Source organism: Chiloscyllium punctatum, chromosome 32 (genome assembly GCF_047496795.1).
Source record: "Chiloscyllium punctatum isolate Juve2018m chromosome 32, sChiPun1.3, whole genome shotgun sequence".
Classification (NCBI taxonomy): Eukaryota; Metazoa; Chordata; class Chondrichthyes; order Orectolobiformes; family Hemiscylliidae; genus Chiloscyllium; species Chiloscyllium punctatum.
The window spans coordinates 53,423,475-53,450,872 of NC_092770.1; the positions used below are offsets into that span (position 1 = coordinate 53,423,475).

The following is a 27,398-nucleotide window of genomic DNA, read 5'->3' on the forward strand; positions in this document are numbered from 1 at the left end:
TATAAGGTTTGATGCATTTGAGCTCTGTCATCTGTAAGGAGAGCTTTTCAAAGCTCTTCCTCCTCCTCGCAGGTTGTTCCATTCCTCCAGCTCCTCCAGCATCTTTCCTGTCCCTTCACTGCCTGCTCGAATTGTGCAGAGTGCATGCCAGAGTACTGTGATACCATGGATCTGGGTAAATACAGAGGGCCCCGCTTTAATGTTATTTAGATTGAGTTATGTTTACTTAAGCAAAATACATGTACATTTCAATTTTAAAGGCTCTTTTCCTCACTACACCGAACTATTAATGGCACCTAGTTTTATCTGTTTTCCCCACTGCTGATGGGCCTCCTTCTGAGTCCTAACCCCAACTCTCAACTACACCTGCTGGATCTGTGGACTGCTCCTCTAGAATTATCAGCTCTGAGCCTGTGACAGCAACACATTTTCAGATTGCAGCTTTTTCATCTTGCATCCAAGTAACTGAGACACTAACAATTTGAAGATAACCTTCTCCTCTGTCAGAGAGTCTTGTCCACCTGCCTAGAACTGACTGTCCAGTAAAACCTTTGAACCACTCTGAGTGACCCATGGAAAACCTCACAATGTCATTGCTAGAGAGTGCTGAATTTAATAATTCCACAGTTAAATGTAGCAGCACCTTTGAAAATGTTCATTTCAGGTATGTTACAATTCACATGGATACAACAACAACATGAATTCATCAAAGAACTTACCTGGATAGTTACTCAGGAGTTGTTCAACAGAGAAAATCTTTTTTTCTCAGATGACAACACCATTGCCCTTCAATCATTTGTATAAAAATCCCATACTCACCCTTTTGACTAATATCTCTGACTCCCTCACATAAGCCCTAAACCTCCCCCCCAACCATCCAACTACTCTCCTGACCACTTTACCCCTCACATATATTGAATGGCTCACTTGACTATGTAACTCATTCTCCTAAACACAACACTCTTCCAGCCACCCATCAATACGTGGGTGGTCCTTGACCCATCTCACTCTCTCAGGCCACTCTCCACCTACCTGTCACCTAATCAACTTGCCACCCTACCCACCTATCACTTTGTTTACTGGCCACTCGACCCATTTCCCTCCTGATTTAGCTTACCTGTCATCATATCGACATGACAACACTGTTCACCACTCCTCCCCCTCCTCCCCCAACACATGTTGCCTCATTCACGTACTGTCAGCCTACTGCACTTCCCATTAGTCCCTCCCCTGCATGCCTCCTAATCCCTTCTACCCACTTCCCTCACCCACCCACCCTTACCAGCTCACCTTGCCATTTAACAAACTTATTCAGCCATTCACACTGAATCTTTTAAACGTACAATATGGCAGCTATGGATGCTACACTTCATGTTTCTGGTGAAGCCAGGCTTTGGAGTCTCCATGTTAAACTTATGGCTGTGCCAAATCGGAGGAATGTTAGAGCATTCCAACAACGTTTGCTCTAGTCATAAAATTCACGTCACTAGAGCTATTGATCCCTTTTGTTTAAAGAAGGTCTCTCACTGGGACCGAGGTAAGAAAAGCATCGTAATTGTAGGAATGAAATAAGACTAAGATGTGGCAGGAGAAGCACTGAGTTGCTGGGAGTGATGAGTCCTAATTGCTGCAGTGAAATATGACATTGAAGTCAGTTTGATTTACAACTTTCAATTCTGTTGTACAGCACAACCTGAGCCTGCATGAAATGAATTCCTTGAGCATCATTTCACAGCCTCAAAGGTTTTAAGGGCTGAATTGTTGATAGCTGTATTTTAATTTATATGTGCCCTAGCTACCCTAGGTAGTTCAATGGATATACCATTTAGACTGCTTACATTGTGTTTTGGCACAATTAATCTGTGTATTATGGCTTCTTAGTTATTCTTGAAAAACATTACATTGCATCACACCAAAGGCTACACTTTAAAAGTAAAGCAATCTGTCTTGTCCAGTTGAAAAATTCTATATAAATGTTTTAGACTTGGCTGATGTCTGAATGAATGAATAATGTAGCCAGCAAATGTCATTGATATATGATACTTATATCTGTAATCCCTGCGAGGGAGTTCTTGCAATCTGTATTGACATGTCCAATCATAGTAAGTATGTATTGAATATCTTAAACCTCCCCAGTAACACCAGTATTGCTAGGAAGGTTATTTCAGAGAGATTGATCAAATCAGTAGTTTGGTTGTGCATGATTTACCATTTAATGTTGTTGAAGTCGCATTTTGCACTTAAAATCCTCACTTGGGCTGTTCTGCTAGAAATGCCTCTCATTCAAATTACCCTGTATTCCATATATTAAGAATAAGTGGACTTGACCTAAGTTATCATCAATGCATGCTTCCATTCATTTGCAAGTTTTGTACTATAAAGGCGACACTGAAATACTGATGAAATATTTATAATACAGAGGGCTGAATTTTGCCACAAATCAATGTAGTGTCAAGCTTGGAGAGTTTCATGGAGGGGTTGTCATGTAATTCTCTGCTCACCTTTTATTGATTATGCACCACAATGGAATTAGTTGAAATGTTTACCGCTGACAGGCCCTTCAGATTCTTATTGCCGATGTCATATCTAAAGCCCATTTGTACACCAGGTCAAAGGCAGCCAGCCATAAATAACCTGGCACTGACATAGGGGGAAGCATTATAGACCAAGCCAGACCCCCCCTTGACATATTTCAAGAGGGTAGCCCAGATCTAAACATTTTCTTATTTGAAAGGCAGATGTATAGTAGATATTCCAAGTGGGAAGCAGCTGGTCGAACCGCTTGGCTTTAAGCAAAACAGAGTTTATTTAAACATTACAGTTGAAACACAAACAAAAGAAAATAGAGTTTAGAATAACGTAACTATTGGAAAACATAACTCACCTGATACAGCAACTTAACTAAGGAGCTTTTCCAGTCCAGCAACATCCCATAAACACACCCCTTTGCAAAAAGGATACATTCAAACACCAGTTTTACAGGCAGGAGAGAACAACTTCCAAAGAGACTATAGAGAGAAAAGTCAGCCAGGATTTTCTGGACTGCAGCATCTTGTGACTGCCACAGCTAAACCAAACTAGAAAAAAAACCTGAACTGGCCACACCCCTGCCATTTGTTAAACTATGCTCTTTCTAGACCCCTCACCACCTCTGCCTTTACGACCTCTCTTTTTGTTTAAAAAAAACCCCAAGGACAAATATCCTTGTTAAAGTGACAGCATTGTCACAGAAGGAAGAAAAAAAGAAAAATTTCTGAGGTCACACCAGTGGCACTGGTGACCTTTCACAATTGTAAATGTATTGCTATTTTCTACTATCACCCATCTATTTGAATATCTTTGTAACTGCAGCTACAAGAATCAAGCTACAGAGGCAACCTGTCCTTCGTACCATTCTATTTGAGAACCCTGCAGAATGGGTGTGCTACATCTTCCCTAATGGCCAGTGTCATATAACATCTTGTCATTGTTTAAAGTTCTTAAATTTTAAGTTTTATTAAACAACAGAAAAATAAACAAACAACAAACCGAAAGGTTGCCTTTTGTTTTCCTGGGAATAAACAGGCTATCTTTATATTTAAAGCAAGAACCAATTTACAGTCAATGAATGATTACTTCATACATCTCCGTTCTGGGTGTCAGTTAAGTCCTGTCTGGATTCTTGTGCCTGATGCTGAATCTCTCTGTTGTGGTGAAGGTCATGTTCCTCCTGCTCGATGCTCTTTTGCTTCAGAAGACTCCTAGCATCAGATCCTCCTCTTCTGGAGGTCTATATTTGTTTCCACATTAGCCCCGATGGAAGAATGAGCAATATTATCTACAGTAGACCTCACTGAAGAAGTTATGAAGTGGATTTGTTAATCATGGTTGCAGAGCGTAGCCATCTTTGTAAAGCATCCGGCTTTGAAATGAAGCAGGAACCTGAGATTTCTCAAGGACATAGATTTCATGAAGCCTCCAGGGTGCGTAACAGAGATTTTTTTTTTAGATTACTTACAGTGTGGAAACAGGCCCTTCGGCCCAACAAGTCCACACCGCCCCGCCGAAGCGCAACCCACCCATACCCCTATCCTAACACTACGGGCAATTTAGCACGGCCAATTCACCTGACCTGCACATCTTTGGACTGTGGGAGGAAACTGGAGCAAACCCACGCAGACACGGGGAGAACGTGCAAACTCCACACAGACAGTCGCCTGAGGCGGGAATTGAACCCGGGTCTCTGGTGCTGTGAGGCAGCAGTGCTAACCACTGCTAGATCTCTAAGATATGGTACCAATGTTTACAAACACTTTGTATATTCATTGAATAGAACCCACTTTTATAAATTGAAATCAGCCACATTATCATATAGTGCTCTCAATGCGATATCTGTACCTGTTGGCAAAGTCTTCTGCCTGGCCACAGCATCGATTTCTCAGTGGGGAAACCAGATGAAGTAATGGGAGCCTTGATACATTGGTGGATTGAGGAACTTTGCTCATATTCCCAGTGGATCCTTGGAAGAGGTTAGTTGCATAAACAAGGTAAAAACAATGACTGCAGATGCTGGAAACCAGATTCTGGATTAGTGGTGCTGGAAGAGCACAGCAGTTCAGGCAGCATCCAAATAGCTTCGAAATCGACTTTTCGGGCAAAAGCCCTTCATCAGGAATGAAGGGCTTTTGCCCGAAACGTCGATTTCGAAGCTATTTGGATGCTGCCTGAACTGCTGTGCTCTTCCAGCACCACTAATCCAGAAAATAGTTGCATAAACATGCAAGTGCAGCTGTTACCTTGATGGTCACATGAATAGGATGGCCACCCACCCTTTAGATTGCAAACACCCAATATACCCTCAATGACCAAACCTACAACCTAGTTCTGCCAAACATTGTGATGAAAGGGTAGTGGTGACCATTGATGACTGTATTTCTCTTTTGTCCTCCTGAATTTCTGTCAACTTGCACATTTTATATGTTGAGTTCCCCCTGTCATAATTATTGTCCTCTTTGCATCCCAGCATGAAAGAATCTATCCCACAAATTACTTCCAAATTGCCCACCACAGCACTTGCCCCTCAAACTGCACCTCAGTGAACAGAGCCCAAGGACTGACTGCGTCCCACTCCAACTTGACTTGGAAGGACAGCACCAAGAGATGAATGATTAGATGCCTGATTTAATCTCTGCTCAGCTCCCTGATTGACAGATATATACTAATCCTTGGATTTATAGAATTAACCAAATGATATGGAACTCTTGATCCTAATTGCCTCAAATGGTCAACTGACCATCTCCAAATCCTTGAACAGAGATTAGATGATGCCCTTGACTGACACTGTAGCATAGGAGGTTGAGAGGTTATAGAAGTTTATAAAATAAGGGTGATCGAGCTCATAGTAGTGTCTTTTCCCTGGGATGGGGGATTTCAAGAATAGGGCCCTTATCTTTATGATGAGAGAAGAGAGATTTTAAAAAGGATTTGGCAATTTTTTTTCCCCAAGGGTTGTTCTCGTGTGGAATGAACTTCCTGAGGAAGTGGTGGATGTGGGTACTATTTTAACATTTAAAAGATATTTGGATAAATACATGAATAGGAAAGGTTTAGGTGGATATGGGCCAGGAGCAGGCGGGTGGGACTAGTTTAGTTTGGGATTATGTTCGGCATGGACTGGTTGGACTGAAGGGTCTGGTTCTGGGGTGTTTGACTCTGACTCTGTGACAACAGCCATTCAAGATTTAACTGAGTTCTACTCCCCTTTAGACTTTGACACATGGCCATGGTCTGTTTGCTGCATAAGCTGCTAGACATACTGCAGGTATAACATTGACATAGCGTGATGCCCTACAACAATGTGCCCACCCCTTGCTTAGTTACTGTTCACAATGTGACCAGCTGTACCTTTGCTAAAAAGCAAGACAAGATAATAGCACTGTGAGGCTGCACGTTCTGAATGATGCAGCAACGTGCAATCAGGTGTAGAAGAACAATGTGCAGAGGTGCTGTGAGCATCCAAATCAGTGATATGACAGCAAGTAAACAGCTTAGAGATGCATCCTCCTCCGATGTCTGTATGCAAACCTGTCTTTCATTATCATTGAAATGAAAGGTGTTAGTGAGCTCCAAAGTGTAGTATTAAATGATGAACAGTATTATAACTAAGTCAGATGTGTCACGATGATATGGTAAGGCTGATGTAATTCCAATGGACAGAAGGGTGCAATTATTCAGTACTCATGAAGAACATGCTGAGATGTTGGGGATCGTTGGACAAGATTGAGGCCTAGATGAGCAAGTGCCGTGGTGTCAGGCACTTGCTCAGACTTTCGTATCTGGAATTGTTGCCATCCAGTTTGTCTCTGTCTCTGCCAGCTGGGATAATAGCAACTTGCATATAAATTGTCTGATGTTATCCATGCAGATAGGACCTTCATCGCTCATTAACTAACTTTTCATCTCTCTGTTAAAACCTTAGCTGTCTGATCTCCAAATTTTCCCAGTTGGACCTAAGGGGCAACCTTTTGTGGTGCGTGTGTGGAAAGAGCTGCCAGAGGAAGTGGTGGAGGCTGTACAATTACAGCATTTAAAAGGCACCCGGAGGAGTATATGAACTGAAAGGGTTTAAAGGGACATGGGCCAAGTGCAGGAAAATAGGACTAGATTAACTTAGGATATCTGGTCGACATGGACGAGTGGGACCGAAGGGTCTATCTCCGTGCTGTACATCCCAATGTCATGTCCAGGGAATTGGAAGATTCCACCCAGAGGCTTTGTTCCTGTTCAGGAGAGCATTTTTTTTTGCAAGACTGGATTGGCAACAAAATTAAAACCGAAAGAACTGTGGATGCTGTAAATCAGAAACAAAAATTAAAGTTGCTGGAAAAGCTCAGCAGGTCTGGCAGCAGCTGTGGAGAGCAATCAGAGTTCTGAGGAAGAATCATCGGACCCAAAACGTTAACTTTGATTTCTCTTCACGGATGCTGCCAGACCTGTTGAGGATTGGGAACAAAGTCTGCTTGAGATTTTTTTTCAAAAATTACATCTCTTGATCTTGTTTACAGTTTTAAAAGTATTCATTCATAGCATGCAGCCATTTTGGCAAAGGCAGCATTTAGTGGGTCATCCTTAATTGTGGTTGAGAAGGTGATAGGTGAGCTGCCTTCTTGAACCATTGTAGTCTGTGTGATGTTGGTATTTCCACAGTGCTGTTAGGGAAGAAGTTACAGGATTATGATCCAGCACAATGAAGAAGCAGAGCTCTAATTCCAACCTTAGTGAATGCTGAGAGACTTGGAAAGGAACGTGCGGATAGTGAGATGAGGAACTCAGCAGGTTAGAAGATCAAATTTGAACTTTGCATAATTTGACTTCTACATGAAGTCATATTTTTCGAATATATGTAGGGTAAAACAAAATAAACACAAAAAAACGGTCTGGTCTAAACGCAAATATGTAATTTGCTGTTTGTCTTCTGTAATTAGAACACCTTTCAAACTCATTATTTACTCTTCATGTCTTGCAGTTAAAGTCCATGATCTAAAGAATAATAGAACTTTAACACTGTTGTGTTTGTAATTAGAAATGATTTTTGGATGAAATTTAACTGCACATTTCTTACAGCAATATTGGTTAAAAATAATAAGAAAAATGTTATTATGTACTGTCTCAGGGCCATAATGCTAATCGCAGAATAGTTGCATGAAATCGCAACAATCTTCAATTTAAGACAAATATATAAATTAAACAGTCGCTTTTTTCAGTGACCTTTCCTTAGAACTCTGCGTCAATGGACCGGAAATGATTTCTCTCTACAGTTATTGCTAGACTTGCTGAGCTTTTCCAGCAATTTCTGTTTTTGTTTCTAATTTATAGGTTTTGCAGTATTTTTTCGGTTTTTGCTTTTTTTTTCAAATATTGGCCATCAAAGTAATGTTTTCATGGCTTGGGCTAATTGTTAGTGGTCAACCATAGGAGTCATAGAGTCATGAACCAGCAATGAGATGAAATATGATTTGGTTAGTGTGAGGAATTTGAAACAAAGCTACTTGTCTGTGAGTTTGGAATCCAGCGTTGCTGCAACTTGAGTTAATTTGTAAAGAATCTTGTCAGTTTTGAAATATCTTGAATTAGCTAAAGTGCTGCCAATGAGCTCCACAAGCTGATTATGACTCATCCCTGCAGTTTCAATATAAACTTCCTGGGCTCAGAAAGGAAGTTGATTTAACTCTTGTGACTAACTTGTTGCCCCATGCTGGTTTCCAATTAATCCACATTTACACAAAAGCTTGACAACTCCACAGGGGCTATTGATCAGCAGATTAGGCCTTCCTGGGTACTATTTTTATTGTAGTATTTTAAAACATTCATCTATTATCCCTTATTTAACCCAATTATTTTTAAAACATAGGTGAATAACACTAGTAAGACATTATAGATGGGAAGGTAAACATTAAAAATTGTGCCGACAAAATGACTTTCTGCGAGGTGAATGTCAGTTTTCACAAGTTATGATCAGTCATCAAACCCTTAATGAATTGCTTGGATTTTTGTTGCTTCCATTCATAAACACAGGTGAGACACAAAAGCATTATCATCAAACAAGACATTAATACACACAGTACACATCTCAGTCCTTCTTCACAACAAAAGCAGGAATTGCTGGCACAACTCAGCAGGTCTGGCAGAGTCTGCAGGGAAGGAGACAGCAGAGTCAACATTTTGAATCCAATGACTCTTCATCAGGGAAAGCTGCCAGATCTGTTGAGTTGACCAGCAATTTCCGGTTTTTGTTTCAGATCTCCAACTTTTGCAGTTCTTTGTTTTATTCTCATCATTCATCACAGAAATGAAAGCTAAAATCGATGGATAGGGCCTTAAGAATCTTAAGGCGATTTCAATGTCAATAATAATGGGTGTTTTAAATAACTACTAAAATGTAGTTCCCCACAACCAGTAACACATTAGAAGGGCTTTACGGATCATGCAGTGCAACTTTGTGAATGTATAGAGGAACAAGGATAAGTAATGATGACAATATAAGTCATTCTGCCATAACACAACAGCTGCGTTCCTCTGCAATCTTGCACTATAGAAAATTGCGCTATGGAAAACTGCTAAAGAAAATCACGCTGTTGAAGTCCATCAATAGAAAGTCGCTATATCCGTTGAGTAGAAAGTTCGCATAATCCAGAGAGTGTCCACAATTCGTCAATTGCGTTCTAGCCCATTCCCATTAATGAAACACACATTGTAGCAGAATAACCTGGATGTATCTAATTGGGGCAGCATGGTGGCTCAGTGGTTTACAGTGCCAGGGACTCTGTGTGGACTCTGCATATTCTCCACATGTCTGCGCCAGTTTCCTCCCAAAGTCCAAAGATGTGTATGTTAGGTGGATTGGTCATGCTAAATTGCCCATGGTGTCCAGGGATGAGCAGGTTAGGTAGATTAGTGTGGTGCTGGATTCCTGATGAAGGGCCTTTGCCCGAAACATTGTTTCTCCTGCACCTCGGATGCTGCCTGACCTGCTGTGCTTTTCCAGCACCACACTCTTGACTCTAATCTCCAGCATCTGCAGTCCTCACTTTGCCTAGGCTAGGTAGATTAGCCATGTGAAATGCACTATTACAGGGATAGGCAAGTGGAGGTGGGTCTGGGTGGGATGGTCTTCAGAGGGTTGGCGTGGACTCGATGGGCCGAATTATATCTTCCACACTGTAGGGATTCCATAGTTCTAAATGTCTGAAATATTTTTCAGTGGTACTTCAGTCTCCTGTACAAGTTTCTATATTATCTTGTAAAAAATTTTAAAAAAGGAAGTAGAGAGCTTGTCAGCATTGGTGCTGGTGGTGAGTTTCTCTGAAAAGTTTATACCTAAGGGCATGGTATCAGGATTAAACACTGAGACACTCCTGTTCATGAATATTTCATATTCCAGATGCTCAGTCATGGAATGGGTTCAAGACCAGAATTGTTAGATTTGTGGATATAAGGAAATGAAGGAATATTGGAATAAAATAGAAATGTGGAATTCTTGAAGGTTTGCATGGTCTTATTGAATGTCAGAGCAGGTTTGAAAGGTTGGATAGACCACTGTTTTCATTCCTTGTATTCTGAAATCGCTGATTCCTACTGGATTCTTCTGAAATCTAATTCTACCCTGGAAAAAAAAAGATAATACTGAAGAAACTCCAACCTGGCCACATCTGTGGAGAGAGAAACTGAGTTAATGTTTCCAATCTGATATGACTCTTCAGAACTGAAAGGTGGTGAAAAGGTATGCTGTTTACAGAGGAGGAAGAGTACTTACAAATAAACTTGTTGGACTATAGCCTGGTGTTGTGTGATTTTTAATTTTGACAACCCCAGTCCAACACCAGTATTTCCACATCTTAAATAGGAATAAATGGTAGATAGGTGTGCAAAAGTGAAAATGGATCTGCTCTGCTGAGAGCAAAGCCAACATAACATAAACAAGACATGTGGACTTGGGGATTATGGTTGTAGGGAGAGGGGAGTTGTAATTGAAATGGAGGACAGAGATCTTGCTCTGAGGTACTTGAATTCAATCCTGTTTCCTAGAGGTTGTCAAGTGCCTAAATGGAAAAAAAGAGGTGCTGTTCCTCCAGCTTGCGTTGAGCTTCATTGAAACACCACAGCAGGCAAAAGAGAGAAATATTAGTACGGGGGCAAGATGGTTTGCTGAAATGGCAAGCAACTGGAAGGTCAGTTTTATTCTTACGGACAGAGCAGAGTTATTCTGAAAAGCACTCATCCCCTAGTCTGCATTTGATCTTGTCAGTTTGAAGAAGACCGCATTGTAAGCAGTGAATAGAGAAGGCTAGATTGACATAAGTACGAATAAAATGCTGCTTCACTGGGTGTGTTTGGGACCTTGGAGAGTGAGGAAGAAGGAGGTGAAAATTAAATGTTACACCTTCTGCGATTGCATGATAATCATTTAATTGATCATTCTCTAATTGACTTCAGGAAGGTTCAGCAATTGTACCTCAGACTCATCAAATTACACACAAATGAGTCTAAGCATACAATACATTGTGCATTACCTGATATAAGTATGATTTCTGAACACAAGCATATTTTATCTGTCTTACAGTTAAAAATGTAACAAAAGGTTTGGTTATATTTTTAAATAACACCTTTTGGGGCAATGGTAGTTTGGATATTCTTTACATATGTAGTTGATATAATGTTTTTGATCCAACATTGCATTTATTATATATGTAAAGAATACACAAATGTAATCAAAATATTGTAATATTTCCATTTGTTTTAGCAAAGCTTCATTTTTGTCTGCTATAAAGATTTTTCTTTATTCTGCAGATGGGACATATGGATTCTACAGACAACACAACAACATCTTTGAAAATATGGATTGGTCATACACTGGTAAGCAATTAATTCCATGCAATGACTCATTTTACTAACCTATGCAATTTTATCTAGTCGTGAAACACAAGACAACGTAATTCTTAGAATGCTAAAGATTGATGTGTTTGTATAGATTTATTCAAATATTAAATGTAACAGCATAACCTGTTACTCTCTTATTTCTAAACTAAGCATTTTTGAAAAGCACTTAGTCTTTGAGTTAATGATGTTTTATGGTCTTAATTATAGAGTTCTATTTGTAACAAAGGAGTTTTCAGGCATGGTGCAGTTTTTCGCCAGCTTAATGTTGATGTTTTCCTGCATTCCATATTCTTTCATTGAATGCTAAAGTCACAATACGTCAGTGCTTAAGTATAGGGTGAAATGTTCACATCCTAGTTCACAAATCAGTATTGCAGATATTTCTGGTTATGAGTTTTCAGCACCATATCCTCTCCATAACAACGGCTAAATATTTGCTTATTACCTGCATCATCATCTGTGCTGAGCCTTCATTCAAGCTTTTGTTTCCTATTAGTTGGATTATGCCAGCAGTCACCCAACCAGTCTCTCACCTTCCACCCTCCATTAATATAACTGCACCCAAAACTCTTCTGCCTGCATCCGAACTTTTATTAGATCAAACCTGTGCTCATCATACATTTCACAGAATTTAGGTGTAGAACCATATGACCAATAGATGCTTTTCGAACTATTCTTTGCTACAGCATACTCCTTTAATAGCCAATATACAGATAAGTTTTTGATCCCAACAACTTGAAATAGCAACAATTGTTTGCATTTGTGTAATTCCAAAAAACATCCTAAGGCACGCCACTGGAATGTTATCAAACAAAATTTGGCAGCGAGCCATTTAGATTAGATTACTTACAGTGTGGAAACAGGCCCTTCGGCCCAACAAGTCCACACCGCCCCGCCGAAGCGCAACCCACCCATACCCCTACATCTACCCCTTACCTAACACTACGGGCAATTTAGTATGGCCAATTCACCTAACCTGCACATCTTTGGACTGTGGGAGGAAACCGGAGCACCCGGAGGAAACCCACACAGACACAGGGAGAACGTGCAAACTCCACACAGTCAGTCGCCTGAGGTGGGAACTGAACCCGGGTCTCTGGCGCTGTGAGGCAACAGTGCTAACCACTGTGCCACTGTGCAGACAATAGGATAGAAAACCAAAAGCTTAAAGAGGTAGGTTTTAAAGAAAGAAGGAAATAGAGGAGAGAAGCTTGGTGAACAAATTCCAGAGCTTTGAGTTTGTACAACTGCGAATACGGCTGATGGCAATGAAGGGATTCAAATCAGGGCTGTTCAAAATGTCAGAATGAGGAATGTGGATATTTCAAAGGGCTGCAGTGCTTGAGAGAATAGTGATCTGGAGTAATGAGACAATGAAAATTTTGACAACAAGAATGAGAATTAGAAGACTGATGTTTTGCTTAATACAGAGACTATGTATGTTAGTGAGCACAGAGGTGGCTGGTGGCCAGGACCTGGAGTCAGTTTAAAATATGCATGCTACAATTTTAGATGACCTCGAAGTTATCCATCGTAGCATGTGAGGAGCTAGTCATGAAAGCTCAAGTCTGGAGGTAAAAATGTGATTGGTGAAGGTTTCAGCAGCGAATGAGTTGGTGATGTAATGGAGGTGAATGAAAGCAACTTAGCAACAGTATGGAATTGTGCTCAGACGGTCAACGCAAGGTCAAGTATGACTCTGATTTGTATTCTTTAGCATCAGACAGCTTCCAGGGAGAAGGAGAGAGTTAATGGCGAGGGAACAGTTAACCACAAATCCAAAATACAATAGTTTGAGTCTTTCCAATAGTTAACTGGAGGAAATTTCTGTTCACCTAATGCAGAATGTCAGACAATGTACATCAGTGTAAAGTTGGGGCGAGATGTCAACAGCACACATATGGAAACTGATGTGTTTCAAATTAGATTGCAAAAGGGCGTCATGTAGATGAGAACGGAAAAGAATAAAGGATATATCCCCTTGGGATATAGAGATAGTACTGATGGAACAGGAAGATGAACTATTTAAAATGATTTTTAACTACAACAGAATAGATAAGAATGAAACAAGGCAAATGAAATCCCATTCACTTGGACCTTAACGCAGCTGGCTTTTGATAAACAAACTCCATACAAAATTGAAAGTTTCTTGATTTGTTCTGTTTCTTGATATTAATTCCACAACAATACAATGCACAGCATTTGGTATAGAAGTGTGTTGAGCTTAAAGAACAAGAATTTTTCTTTTGTTTATTTACTCATGGGTTTTGCAGGCTGGGCCAGCATTTATTACCTGTCACTAGTTACCCTTGGTGATGTTGATGAGCTGCCTTCTTAAACTGCTACAGTCCACATGCTGTAGGTTGACCTACAATGCTCTTTGAGAGGGAATGCTGGATTTTGCTAACCACTGAGCCATTCATCCAGGCATGTGGGGACTCCTGACTTGCAACTTGTAAGTGGTGAACAAGCTTCAGGAAGTCAGAAGGTTAGTTGCTCACTGTGGTTTTCCTCGCCCCTGACCTGCTCTTGCAGCCATTATATTTATGTGGCGGGTCCTGTTCAGTTTTTGATAACTCTCAGCATGTTGATAAAGGCCATTCAGTGATGCTAAATCCATTGAATGCCAAAGGGTAGTTGTGAGATGGTCATTGCCTGGCATTCTTGTGGCACGGATGTTACTTGACACTTATTTGCCCAAGCCTGGCTATTATCAAAATTTTGTTGCATTTGAACATAGACTGCTACAGTATTTGAGGAGTCATGAATGTGCTGAACATTGTGCAGTTATCAGTGAATATCCCCACTTCTGACACTGTGAAGGAGGGAAGGTCATTGTTGAAGCAGCTAAAGATGGTTGCACAGAGGACCTTATCCTGAGGAACTCCTGCAGAGATATGCTAGAGCTGAGATGACTGAGGTCAAACAACCACAACCATCTTCCTATGTGTCAGATATGACTCCAACCACCAGAGAATTTGCCCCCTGATACTCATTGATTCTAGTTGTGCTAGGACACCTTGATGCCTCATTGGGTTGAATGCAGCCTTGATATCAAGGTCTGTCAATCTCACCTCACCTCTGGAATTCAGCTCTTTTGGCCATGTTTGAACCAAGGCTGTAAGGAGGTCAGAAGCTGAGTGGCCCTGGAAGAACTCAAACTGGGCAAGTGTTGCTTGATAGCACCATTGATGACACCTTCCATCATTTTAGTAATAATTGAGAGTAGACTGATGGGTTGGTAATTGGCTGGGCTGGATTTGTCCTGTATTTTATGTACAAGACATACCCGGGCAATATTCCACATTGTTGGGTAGATGCCAGTGTTGTAACTGTACTGGAAGAGCTTGGCTAGAGGAGCAGCAAATTCTGGAGTACGAGACTTCAGTACTATTGCCACAATGTTATCAGGGTCCATTACCATTTCTTGATATCATGTGGAATGAATCAAACTGGTATCTATAATGCAGGGAGAAAGTGAGGACTGCAGATGCTGGAGATCAGAGCTGAAAATGTGTTGCTGGAAAAGCGCAGTAGGTCAGGCAGCATCCAAGGGCATCAGTCTGAAGAAGGGCTGAGGCCCAAAACGTCAATTCTCCTGTTCCTTGGATGCTATCGGACCTGCTGCGCTTTTCCAGCAACACATTTTCAGCTCTATAATGCAGGGGACCAGTAGAGAAATCCAAAATGGATTATTCACTTGGCACTTCTGACTGAAGATTGCTGCAAATGCTTCAGCCTTATCTTTTGCACTGACGTGTTGGGCTCTCCTATCATTAAGAATGGAGATATTTGTGGACCCACCTCCTCCATTGAGTTTTTAAAATTATCCACCACCCTTCATGGCTGGAAGTGGCAAGGACTGCAGAGCTGAAATTTGATCCATTGGTTGAGGGATCACTTACCTCTGTCTGTCACTTGCTGCTTTTACTGTTGGCATGCAAGTAGTCCTGTTTAGTATCTTCACCAGGTTGACACTTCATCATCTTCAGGTATGCCTGGTGCTGCTGCTGGCATGCCCTCCTGCACTCTCTATTGAACCAGGGTTGATCTCCTGGCTTGATGGGAAAGGTTGAGTGGGGGGTTATGCTGGGTCATGAGGTTATAGATTGTGCTGGAGTACAATTCTGCTGTTGTTGATGGTCCACAGTGCCTCATGGATGCCTAATCTTGAGTTGCGAGATCTGTTTGAAGTCTGTCCCATTTAGTACAGTTCCTCACAACATGATCGAGGTTATTCTCAATGTGAAGGTGGGACTTGGTCTCCAGGAGCACTGTGCGGTAGTCGTTCTTACCAATACTGTCAAGGACAGGTGCATCTGCTGCCAATAGATCAGTAAGGATGAGGTTGAGTATGTTTTTTTCCTCTCTTGGTTCCCTAACCATCTGCCTCAGGCCCAGTCCAGCAGCTATGTCCTTTAGGATCTGATCAGCTCGATCAGTAGTACTGCTGCATGGCCATTCTTGGTGGTGGACATTGCAATCCCCCACCCAGAGTACATTTTGTGACCTGGCCACCTCTGTGCTTCTCCAAATGTTGTTCAACATGGACCAGTACTGATTCTTCAGCCAAGGGAGGATGGATCGTGGTAATCAGCAGGGGGTTTCCTTGCCTGTGTTTGACCTGAAGATGTGAGACCTCATGGGGTCCAGAGTCAATGTTAGGGACCTGAGGGTGACTCCCTCCCAACTGTATACCACTGTGCCACCACCTCTGCTGGTTCTGTCTTGCCAATGGGACAAGACATATCCAGGGATAGTGGTGATCTCTGGGGCATTGTCTGTAAGGCATGATTCTGATGGTCAGGTTGTTGCTTGACTAGTCTGAGAAAGCTCTTCCAACCTTGGCACTACCTCCCAGGTGTTTGCACGGAGAAATTTGCCGAGTCAACAGGGCTGCTTCTGCTGTTGTCTTTGTGTGCCTCGGTCTGTGCCAGGTGGTCCGTCAGGTTTAATTTCTTTGTTGAGACTTTGTCACAATTGATACAATTGAGTGGCTTTCTCAACTATTTCAGAGGGCAATTGAGAGTCAGCCACATTGCTGTGGGTTTGAGTTGCAAGGAGGACAGACTAGATAAGGATGGCCGATTTCCCTCCCTGAAGGACATTAGTCTTACCAGATGGGTTTAACAACAATTAACAACGGTCATTTTTTTTTTAAATTTCAGATTTTTTCCACCATGTGGCAAGATTCAAACTGAGGTGCCCAGAACATCAGCTGAATTTCTGGATTAATAATCTCGCGATAATACCACTAGACCATCATCTCTCCTCAGGAGGGCAGTGATCACAGATGTATCAATGACCAGTGTAAAGCCAGTCATTAAGAAAGGAGAAATGAGAGTTGAGGAAGGGGCCTGTGAATGTCTCCTGAAACTTAGAGAGGGAGGCAAGTTTGGAAACATATTTCTGAAACTGTTCACTTCACTTGCATGAGTTTGCAGTTCCCAATAACAAAAATCACTTTAATATGCAAGGTGTTAGTCAGTGGAATAGGGAAATGTTACAACTGATCAAGGTGGCTCCTATTCAGCAAGAAAACACTGAAAGAAGCAGTGAAAGATTGGCTATGTAGGGATAAACAGTTAATATTGAAATAAAACCAGGAAATACTGAAAATACACAGCAGCTAGATCAACATCTGTAATCAGTAAACAAGTGAATGTAGTGGATAAATACCTTTCATCAGACCTTATTGAAACCTAGTGAATGAATTCTTATTCAGCCCATTAGAAACCGAAAGCTACCAATGACTGGCATGTGGAAATTTCTAGCCCTGACTTGGCTAAAGGGTTTCTTTTGTAGGTTGCAACAACATGCCTGTGTGCCATTAGTACCTTGGAGAAAGTGAGGACTGCAGATGCTGGAGAGTCAGAGTCAAGAGTGTAGTGCTGGAAAAGCACAACAGGTCAGGCAGCATCCAAGGAGCAGGAGAATCGACATTTTGGGCATAAGCCCTTCATCAGGATTGAAGGGCTTATGCCCAAAACTTCGATTCTCCTGCTCCTTGGATGCTGCCTGACCTCCTCTGTCATTAGTACCTTGTGTGTTCACCAAAACTTAATGGGGAAAGGATGGGGACGGTGGTGAGGGCAGATCCACAATTTTCTTTAACTAAATTATCTCCTCTCATCCTGGATACTATCAATTGCTCTGAAACTTCCCTTTACTTTGCGTGGTGAGAATTTTCCAATTTGGAAGGTGTCTTTGGCTCAAGTAAATGTCATTTTTACTATCTATCAGGGAGCTTTGCTCCGGGTGTCAGATGACAGCAAGTTTTTTTTTGTTTTGACTAGCTCTCCAAAGATGAAACACTGTGCCTAACTCGGCGTCAAACCAAAACAGTTTCACAGAAAAATCTTTGACCTAGACCCAGATTTAAATCAAGTGCTTCACCATTCCATCTGCTATGTGGCTTCCTCCTCTGTAATTTCTTATTATTCTTTACTGCTGGCATAGCAATTCGAGGTGCCCTGAGGTTATCTGGCAGGGGGGTTCATCAGAATGCTAGAAGTGAATTGCTGAGCTGCACAGGAGGGTAATCTTGGATTCTATTGCTTTTGGCAGTCATTGTATGGTGCTTGTGTTAAAAGAAGGCCATGGGATGTCTCTTCAAAATCAATGTTATTTGGTAGTCTCCTCACACAGTGCCTGCATTTGTGTAGGTTTGTGTTCAAACTGGAGATTTTTCACAGTAAAGACATCCTTTTTTTAAACTTTTAAAAAAAAATCTCATTTAGATGTCATTTTGTTTTATACAGCGTCAACTTGCCCAACATTTGGGGAGTACTAGAAGTCCAATGCTGCCTTGTAAAAAAAAATATGAATTACCTGCTTTATACTTTTATTTTATATGGTTTATGCACAAAACATTTATTTGCCTCCTAGTCTATGCTTGCCATACTCATGCCTTGGGCCTGATTTTCCTGATAGGACCTTGAAACCATGATGCAGTATGGGTTTACATGTTAAATTCAGTTAATTTTTCACAGAACATACATAAGACCATAAGACCATAAGACATAGGAGTGGAAGTAAGGCCATTCGGCCCATCGAGTCCATTCCGCCATTCAATCATGGCTGATGCGCATTTCAGCTCCACTTGCCAGCGTTCTCCCCGTAGCCCTTAATTCCTCTAGACAACAAGAACCTATCAATCTCGGCCTTGAAGACATTTAGCGTCCCGGCTTCCACTGCACTCCGTGGCAATGAATTCCACAGGCCCACCACTCTCTGGCTGAAGAAATGTCTCCGCATTTCCGTTCTGAAATGACCCCCTCTAATTCTAAGGCTGTGTCCACGGGTCCTAGTCTCCTCGCCTAACAGAAACAATTTTCTAGCATCCACCTTTTCAAAGCCATGTATTATTTTGTACATCCCAGGTTCCCAAGCATGAAGTGGAGATGCTAAACCAGTATAGTAATTAATTGAATTTCACCCTTGGGAACTCTTTCCATAATTTTAATCTTGCTAATGCAAACTGAAGATGTTGGGAAGAAGGTGGCATGTTACTGTAGGGAAGTCCCAATCATAATACAGTCAATTAAGCTTTTAAGTAGCTGATTTTGAGAAAGGGTAGTGATAATTCTGTCTCTCTTAATGCTGTAAGGCGCATCATAAACAGACATCACTCATAACTCAGAGGCTTGGGGTCAATGACTGACTTATTAGGGTAGGGAGTTAAAGGGAACGTTGGCGAGAGAGAGGACAAGAAACCACAGATAATTATCTAATCCAACAAATACAATGTGTTTGCTACTACCAGAATGCAAACTGTGGCATCTTGGTACAGAAGACTATCCAGGGCGTTGGAGTGGTGGAATGCTGAGGAGGGGAAACCAGTTATGGGGAATTCAATTTGAGCAACAAATACTTATCTTTGTAAATAGGTGAAAGAGCCCCCAGGGTGTAAAGATTACCTGGTGCCAAGGGTAAGGGAAATCTCAAATGGTTTAAGAAGATGTTAGGCGGATGCAAAGATCCATTCATTGCAGTCCTTGCTGGGATCAACATAGAAAAGACATATGCAAGAGGTGCTTTTCAGGGACTACCAGGAATTAGGAATTAAATTAAAGGACAGGAATGCAAGGATTATAATCTCTTGATTATTACCTGTGCCACATGCAAATTGCAGGATGGAAATAGAGGGAGGAGAACATTTGGTGGTGAAAGAGTGGTGTGGGGAAGTGGGGTTTCATTTCATGAGGTACTGGCACAAATCAGAACAGGAAGGAACCTTTCTCTTGGGATGATTTGGAGATGCTGGTGTCGGATTGGAGTGTACAAAGTTAAAAATCCCACAACACCAGGTTATAGTCCAACAGGTTTATTTGGAAGCACTAGCTTTCAGAGCGCTGCTCCTTCCACAATCATCTATTGAAGGATCAGTGCTCCAAAAGCTAGTGCTTCCAAATAAATCTGTTGAACTATATCCTGGTGTTGTGTGATTTTTAACTTTCTCTGGAGACTGGCTCCTATTGGAATGAATAAACTACAAGCTGTGTGGAAGGGTACAGTTTGGAACGTTAATAAGCAGAAAGAGAGTAAAGTGCTAATTGGAAATTGTGCTTTGGGAACACTTAGAGCTGTAAGATAATGAAGCTAGAGAAAGAAACAGGTAATGTGTGAATAAAAACATAGAACATCAGGACAGAATTGTGTGTGGACAAATAAGCATTCTTTACACAAAAGCCTTGAGTATAAGGAAAAAGCTAAATAAATTGCAAACATACGTTCAATTTGGAGAGTGTGGACTAGATTTTTGCCATTTTGAAGGGCCTCTCAGTAGTGGTGAAAATGACACACTACCCCCAGCAATGGCAAGTTCGACCCCCAAATAGAGCACATCCCACTCTCGTGGTGGAGAGCACTGGGGTGAGCTTGGGAATTGAACCAACTGGAGTTTGTGGAGGCAGCTGGCCATTTAAATCAGCAGCTGCTTCCACTGCTTCTTCTGTGAGATTTCTCCCAAAGCAGAAGCAAGAAACTGTAATGCAAAGAGTTCGGGTTTCTGTGGTGCAGTGGTAGTGTCCCTCCTTCTGAACCAGGAGATATGCATTCACACCTCTGGTAGGACTTGGAATAATGTCATTGAGCAGGTTGATTGAGAAATATATGAAGAATGGGCCTGGAAAGAGCAAACTGAATTCTGTGCATTTCTTTTTAATAGCCAGGCTATCCCTTTTGGATAGCTAACAAATGGTGCCAGAACACTGAGACCTGGGGGTGGGGACAGAGGCTGTTTCTTGCTTTATTCTTTAAATATGTAAAATTTGGACCACTCACAGGTTCCCCCACCCCCCAACCTTCCATCTCCAAATCTGACAGCCTCGTCCATTCTTTTGGAGCCAGTTGGTGCGAGTGCTAATGGAACCCAGCACCACCCCACCCAATGAAAATTATCAGGTTTGTGGAACTGGTCATTCTTCTAACTCTGTGCACTTGACCCAAGGGTGAAACCCCATTCACCATTGCAGAAATAGAGCTGTCAGGACTGGGAATCACAAGGGCGGCATGGTGGCTCAGTTGTTAGCACTGCTGCTTCACAGCTCCAGGGACTCGGGTTCGAGCGCAGCCGTGGGTGACTGTCTGTGTGGAGTTTGCACATTCTCCCCATGTCTGCGTGGGCTTCCTCCAGGTGCTCCAGTTTCCTCCCACAATCTGAAGATGTGCAGGTTAGGTAAAGTAGCCATGCTAAATTGCTCATAGTGTTCAGGAATGTGTAGGTTAGGTGCATTAGTCAGGGGTAAATGTAGAGTAATAAGGTTGGGGAATGGTTCTGGGTGGGTAACTCTTTGGAGGGTTGGTGTGGACTTGTTGGGCTGAAGTGCCTGTTTCCACACTGTAGGGAATCTGATTCTAAGGAGATGCATTGTATTAGATTCAGTATTAAGTGATATGCCAGAGTTGGTTAACATCCTAATGGTATGTGAATATTTATCCGATTTGTGCTCAAATGATCAAGTTGAGCAAAGGAATTTAAAAATGTTACAATGCAACTTGATCGAAGCTTTTTAGATGTTAAGAGCAACAGCTAAGTCATTTATAGAGTCATAGAGATGTACAGCATAGAAACAGACCCTTCAGACCAACTCATCCATGCCGACCAGATATCCCAACCCAATCTAGTCCCACCTGCCAGCACCCGGCCCATATCCCTCCAAACCCTTCCTATTCATATACCCATCCAAATGCCTCTTAAATGTTGCAATTGTACCAGCCTCCACCATTTCCTCTGGCAGCTCTTTCCATACACGCAATCCTCTGTGTGAAAACATTGCCCAGAGGTCTCTTTTATATTTTTCCCCTCTCACCCTGAACCTATGCCCTCTAGTTCTGGACTCCCTGACCCCAGGGAAAAGACTTTGCCTATTTACCCTATTTATGCCCCACATAATTTTGTAAACCTCTATAAGGTCACCCCTCAGCCTCCGATGCTCTAGGGAAAACAGCCCCAGCCTGTTCAGCTTCTCCCTATAGCTCAAATCCTCCAACCCTGGCAACATCCTTGTAAATCTTTTCTGAACCTTTGCAAGTTTCACAATATCTTTCCGAGAGGAAGGAGACCAGAACTGCACGCAATATTCCAACATTGGCCTAACCAGTGTCCTGTACAGCCGCAACATGACCTCCCAACTACTGTACTCAATACTCTGACCAATAAAGGAAAGCTTACCAAACGCCTTCTTCACTATCCTATCTATCTGCAACTCCACTTTCAAGGAGCTATGAACCTGCACTCCAAGTTCTCTTTGTTCAGCAACACTCCCTCGGACCTTACCACTAACTGTATAAGTGCTGCTAAGATTTGCTTTCCCAAAACGCGGCACCTTGCATTTATCTGAATTAAACTCCAATTGCCACTTCTCAGCTTGCATCCAAACCATTTATGTAAATGACAAAAAGTAGAGGGCCCACCACCGATCCTTGTGGCACTCCACTGGTCACAGGCCTCCAGTCTGAAAAACAACCCTCCACCACCACCCTCTGTCTTCTACCTTTGAGCCAGTTCTGTATCCAAATGGCTAGTTCTCCCTGTATTCCGTGAGATCAAACTTTGCTAATCAGTCTCCCATGGGGAACCTTGTCGAACCCCTTACTGAAGTTACATACAGATCACATCTACTGCTCTGCCCTTATCAATCCTCTTTGTTAGTTCCTCAAAAAACTCAATCAAGTTTGTGAGACATGATTTCACGGTAGCTCAGTGGTTAGCACTGCTGCCTCACCGTGCTAGGGACTGAGGTTCAATTCCAGCCTCGGGTCACTGTGCAAGCTCCACACAAACATTCTCCCTGTGTCTGCATGAGTTTCCTCCCACAGTTCAAAGGTGTGCAGTTTAAGTGGCCATGCTATATTAACCATCGTTCTCAGGGATGTGCAGGGTTGGTAGGTTAGCCATAGGGAATACAGGGCTGCACAAATAAGGGTGGTGAGCCTTGGTGGGATGCTTTTTTGGGGGGAGGTGGTGGAACGTGGGGTTGGGGTGGACTCAATGGGCCGACTGGCCTGCTTCCACATTGTAGGAATTCTATTTTTGCCATTTAGGAAATTAGAACTGGGAGGGTTGAATTAAGGGAGATGAAACTTGCCCTGTGTGCTCAACGTGGCCAATCTTTCTTGTCCAGACAAATTAATAACAAATCCATCCCTTCATTCTCATGGCTTTCTCCTCTAACAATTACATTATCAACCTGAAAATACAGCTATTTTCAATGCATCACCTGAATTGTGCTACAAACGTTAGTCGGCAACTTTCTTCTGGGACCTACACTGGAAAATTTAAGCCACATCAATCTGCAGCTTTAAATAACTAGGCTCGGTGTCAGTTTCTAAAAGGAAGCACTGCTGTTTGGTTCTGTATTTATAAATTACACTTACTCCTCAAATTTACTCCCTGCCACCAACAGACCCCTATTAGTTCTGATGCAGGTATTGTTGGAAAGGTTTATTACATATTCCCAATTGTCCTCAGTAGATGGTGAGGTGAAAAACATTTCAATGTGAAGTGTAACCGATAAGTTTTCTAGCTATTCTTGAGCAGAAGATGAAGTCATTGGGGTTACCAGTCCCAATTGGTTAATGATTTGTTTGAACAAGAATGATTTGTCATATTGAACACAAAGGGCACACTTTGACTCCCTTAACTTGTTTATAGCGAGACAGAAGCTACATTAGCTGAAATTATTTCATCATTCAGCTGCTATTTACAAGTGGTACCTATCCTAATAGAAGTTGCTAATTTCTACCCACATGAATAAAGCAAATCCTGTATTAAGGATCCACTAGAATGAAGTGCAGTTATCTGTGGATTTGAACAGATGTGAAATGCACAAATCTGCTATTAGAATCTAGGATTACCAACCCTTTAAGAGTCTTCTGAAATTGAGGATAATATTCATTTACTCGGATGAGTAACCCAGGAGAGAGAATCACACACTTTCCTGGCGAAAACTACTACTATATCTGAGATGTGGCAGTTTGCTCTTTTTGAGTTCCTGACTGGCTTGGTGTAGCTGATCCCATAGTGGGTCTACGTACTCACAACCATTCTGCTCATCAGTCATTACATGATCAAATCTTCAGGACTATATATTCTTTATAATCAATCTGATCATATACTTGAATATGGCCTCCTGGCCCAGAGGTAGGCCACTTCCACTGGACCACAAGGGTTCTCACCAGGAATACAGTATATCCAATAAGCAGTAAGAACCATATTAGAAACTGGTAGAGCTGATTAATTCACTATATTTGTAAGACTTCTGATAACGAGGGAGTCGTTACTAGTCTTTCGCAGGACTTAGATAACATTGAAAGCAAGGCCAACAAATGACAGATAAAACTTGAGCCATATATGTCTCAAGTAATGACCATCTTGCAGAAGAATAAGCCCATCTTGATCTTCAATGGCAAAATCTCCATTGTGACTGCGTATGGTTCTGGTTGCCACATTACCAACAGGATGTGGATGCTTTGGAGAGAGTGCAGAGGAGGTTCACCAGGACATTGCTTGGTATGGAGGGCATGAGGTATGAAGAGGGGTTGAGTGGATTAGAATTATTTTCATTAGAAAGACCAAGGTTCGGGGGTACCTGATTGAGATCTACAAAGTCATGAGTGGTATAGACAGGGTGGCTATCAAGAAGCTTTTTCCCAGAGTGGGGGATTCAATTACTAGTGGTCACGAGTTCAAGGTGAGAGGGGAAAGTTTAAGGGAGACATGCCTGAAAAGTCCTTTGTGCAGAGGATGGTGGGTGCCTGAATCGTGTTCCCAGTGGATGTGGTAGAGGCGGCCATGATAGTGTTATTTAAGATGTATCTAAACATCTAGATACATGAATGGGTAAGGAGCAAAGGGAACAGATCCTTAGAAAATAGGCGACAGGTTTAGATAGAGGATCTGGATCGGCGCAGATTTAGAGGGCTGAAGGGCCTGTTCCTGTGTTGAAATTTTCTTTGTTATTTGGTAAAACATCCAACAACAATGTTGATACAAAGCTGAACTGGATCAGCAATGCCAATGCCATGGCTAGAGGAATAGGACAAAGGTTGAGAAGTTTCCTATAGGTTGCCTGGCTCCTAACACTCGAAAACCTTGCCATTATCCATCAGGCTTAAATCAGAGGTCTGATGGAACATACACAACACAAATGCAGCAACCCTCAAGACACCAGGGCATGCAGGGTACAACAATTGACTTGGTCAGTGCTTCTGCGACTAAATTTTATATACATCCAACTCACTGTGGCTACAGTATGTGTGATCTATAGAATGCTATGCAGCTATTTGGCAGAGCCTTCCTCCCATTGAACATACCAGTGAGCAACTGGAGATAGAGAGGGAGTAACACACTGATTTATTTCAAATTGCTAGCAAATGAGAACAGTGATAGCAATCAGTACAGTTCACTGATGGAACGAGTAACAGGATCAGAAGAGAAGTGCACTAACCAATTGTTGAGGTGAGAGAGCAATTTCTCATTCTTGAGTGTGCCTACACACTGCTGATCCTCTAATATTTAGAGTTAATTATCAGCTGATTTAAAAACTTGTACAGGAAAATAATCTTGCATAAGAATGCCAGTTTGTTAATAGCAGCTCAGAGCTATCAACGTCCATGGTGCCCTTTCCTCCCAGGGTGAGTTGGCAGAACCATTGTTCATTGGCGCACTTGGTACATTTTACTGGCCGGTGAGGTGCTGAGTCACTCAGAAAAGGAGTACTCTTGGTTTGAACACTTACGTGTATTTATACAGCATGTCTTGATGATAAATGTGAGTGTCAGAAAAAGTCTGGCGTAATGATTCTGCGCAATTTTCATAAAAGCATTAAGACTGGACAATTTTGATCACCCCTAGTAATCTCTCAGGAGAGGCAGGAATGAAGCATGTCCAGGTATATTACAACAGGCTATTTTTTGGGGGGAAGAAAAGGACAGACTTCCACATACAAGGGTAGAAGTTCAAAATTCTCTTCCATAAACAATTGACGCGAGATTGACTATACATTTTAAATCTCAGATTGAATGATGTTTGATAGCCAGATATATTCAATGGACATGGAGCCAAGGCAGTAATATCGAGTTAGGTCTCAAGTCAGCCATGACCATATTGAGTAGGATGTTACAATTTCAGACATGACAACAACATAATCAGGTGACAGGCAGCTGCTCACCATTGAGAGACACCTCTGTTTAAATTCTCCCCCATCAGGTCACAGCTCAAGTGTGTTACCAGCAGCTGGAGAGAGGCTTAGCTGCATGTATTTGCATCTCATTCCTAACACAACTCCCTGGAATTAACTTCAACTTCAACTTCAATTGACTTCCACCTAATTAAGAAACTTGACACTTCATAAATTCAGCAATAAAAAAGCCATCATGTCCCTGGCAAGTTGCATTACTTCCACCTCAATATAAATGCTTGCTGCTTTGACATTATGCACCTTTAAAGCTGAAACTTTGTCCAGTCTGCAATGTTGTCACCAAGTACAGTCAACATGTCTAAGTGGTCTGAAGTGCCCTCTCTACCCAGGCAATCTCCAAATCAAACAGGCGGCAGATCCTGGCTGAAGGACAGGCTTCAGCAGACACAAAGCATTGCTTGTAGCTGACAGACACGGAAAGCAGAGAAGGAACGGAAAGCTCGGGAAGGTGAGGGTATGATTCAGTCAGTTTGGACACTGGGCTTCAGGCAATCTGGGTGCTGAAGGATATTGTCCTTATTAAAGTGATTTACCCCTGGCTTGGTCTGGGAAGCTGGTGAAGCAGAGGAAATGACTACAGGGATAGAAGATGTTGTAGTCTACAAGTTACAGTCTGAGAGTTGAGGAACATACAAGTCTCCTGGGGGTTCGGGCAAGTGGATTTGATTAGGGAGGGATGTGGCACAGAAGGGCAGGGTAGCTCAATTTGGGGAGCTGCAAGGGCAGATTGAGGGCCTCAAAGATGGAGTCTACAGGAGGGGAAGGTAGAAGGTTAAAGGGGCACAGAGTCAGTGAATCAATCAGGATGGAACAGAATGGGGCATCTGGTAGGCGATGATGGTGAGGGTTGGTACTGAGATAGCACAATTAGCAATCTCACTCTCTCATAATGCTTAAAGTCCCCTGTAACAGCTGTGCAACAGTCTTTGAAAATAAAAATGGCTTCACCCAAAGTGTGAGGAAATTTCAATTGGGATGAGGTTGCAGAGGTTGTCTTGTATGATTCAATCATCCTCGCTGTCCTCAGTTGTTACATTGGCAGTGTTTCAACATGGAAATACCTGATACAATGGCACTGCCTCCACCTTTGGGTCAGGAGGCCGAGGCTTAAGTCCCACCTGCACCTGAGATGAGTAGTAACATGCCTGAACATGTTGATTAAAAATAATTGTGTCAACAGGATGCAATAATCAGGTTCCAATTAATTCTTGAACTCATGGAGTCAAAATACATTTTCACCTGATCAACACTGCATGATCTCTCTAGTATGCAGTAACA

At 42.0% G+C, this 27,398-nt stretch overlaps 1 protein-coding gene and 1 long non-coding RNA gene across 4 annotated transcripts in view; one reads left to right on the forward strand and one right to left on the reverse strand.

The window, feature by feature from the left end:
- The window catches only part of LOC140458185 (uncharacterized), an 86,453-nt gene extending 83,455 nt beyond the window's left edge, over nt 1-2,998 (reverse strand). The window contains exon 1 of the long non-coding RNA XR_011953449.1: nt 2,885-2,998. This is a non-coding gene — a long non-coding RNA (uncharacterized lncRNA). The remainder of the gene's footprint in view (nt 1-2,884) is intronic.
- LOC140458182 (receptor-type tyrosine-protein phosphatase zeta-like) overlaps nt 1-27,398 on the forward strand; it is a 254,311-nt gene that overhangs the window by 39,189 nt on the left and 187,724 nt on the right. For all 3 annotated transcript variants that reach the window (XM_072552397.1, XM_072552395.1, XM_072552398.1), the window contains exon 2: nt 11,326-11,391. In XM_072552397.1, coding sequence (XP_072408498.1) covers nt 11,326-11,391 — 66 coding nt within the window. The remainder of the gene's footprint in view (nt 1-11,325; nt 11,392-27,398) is intronic.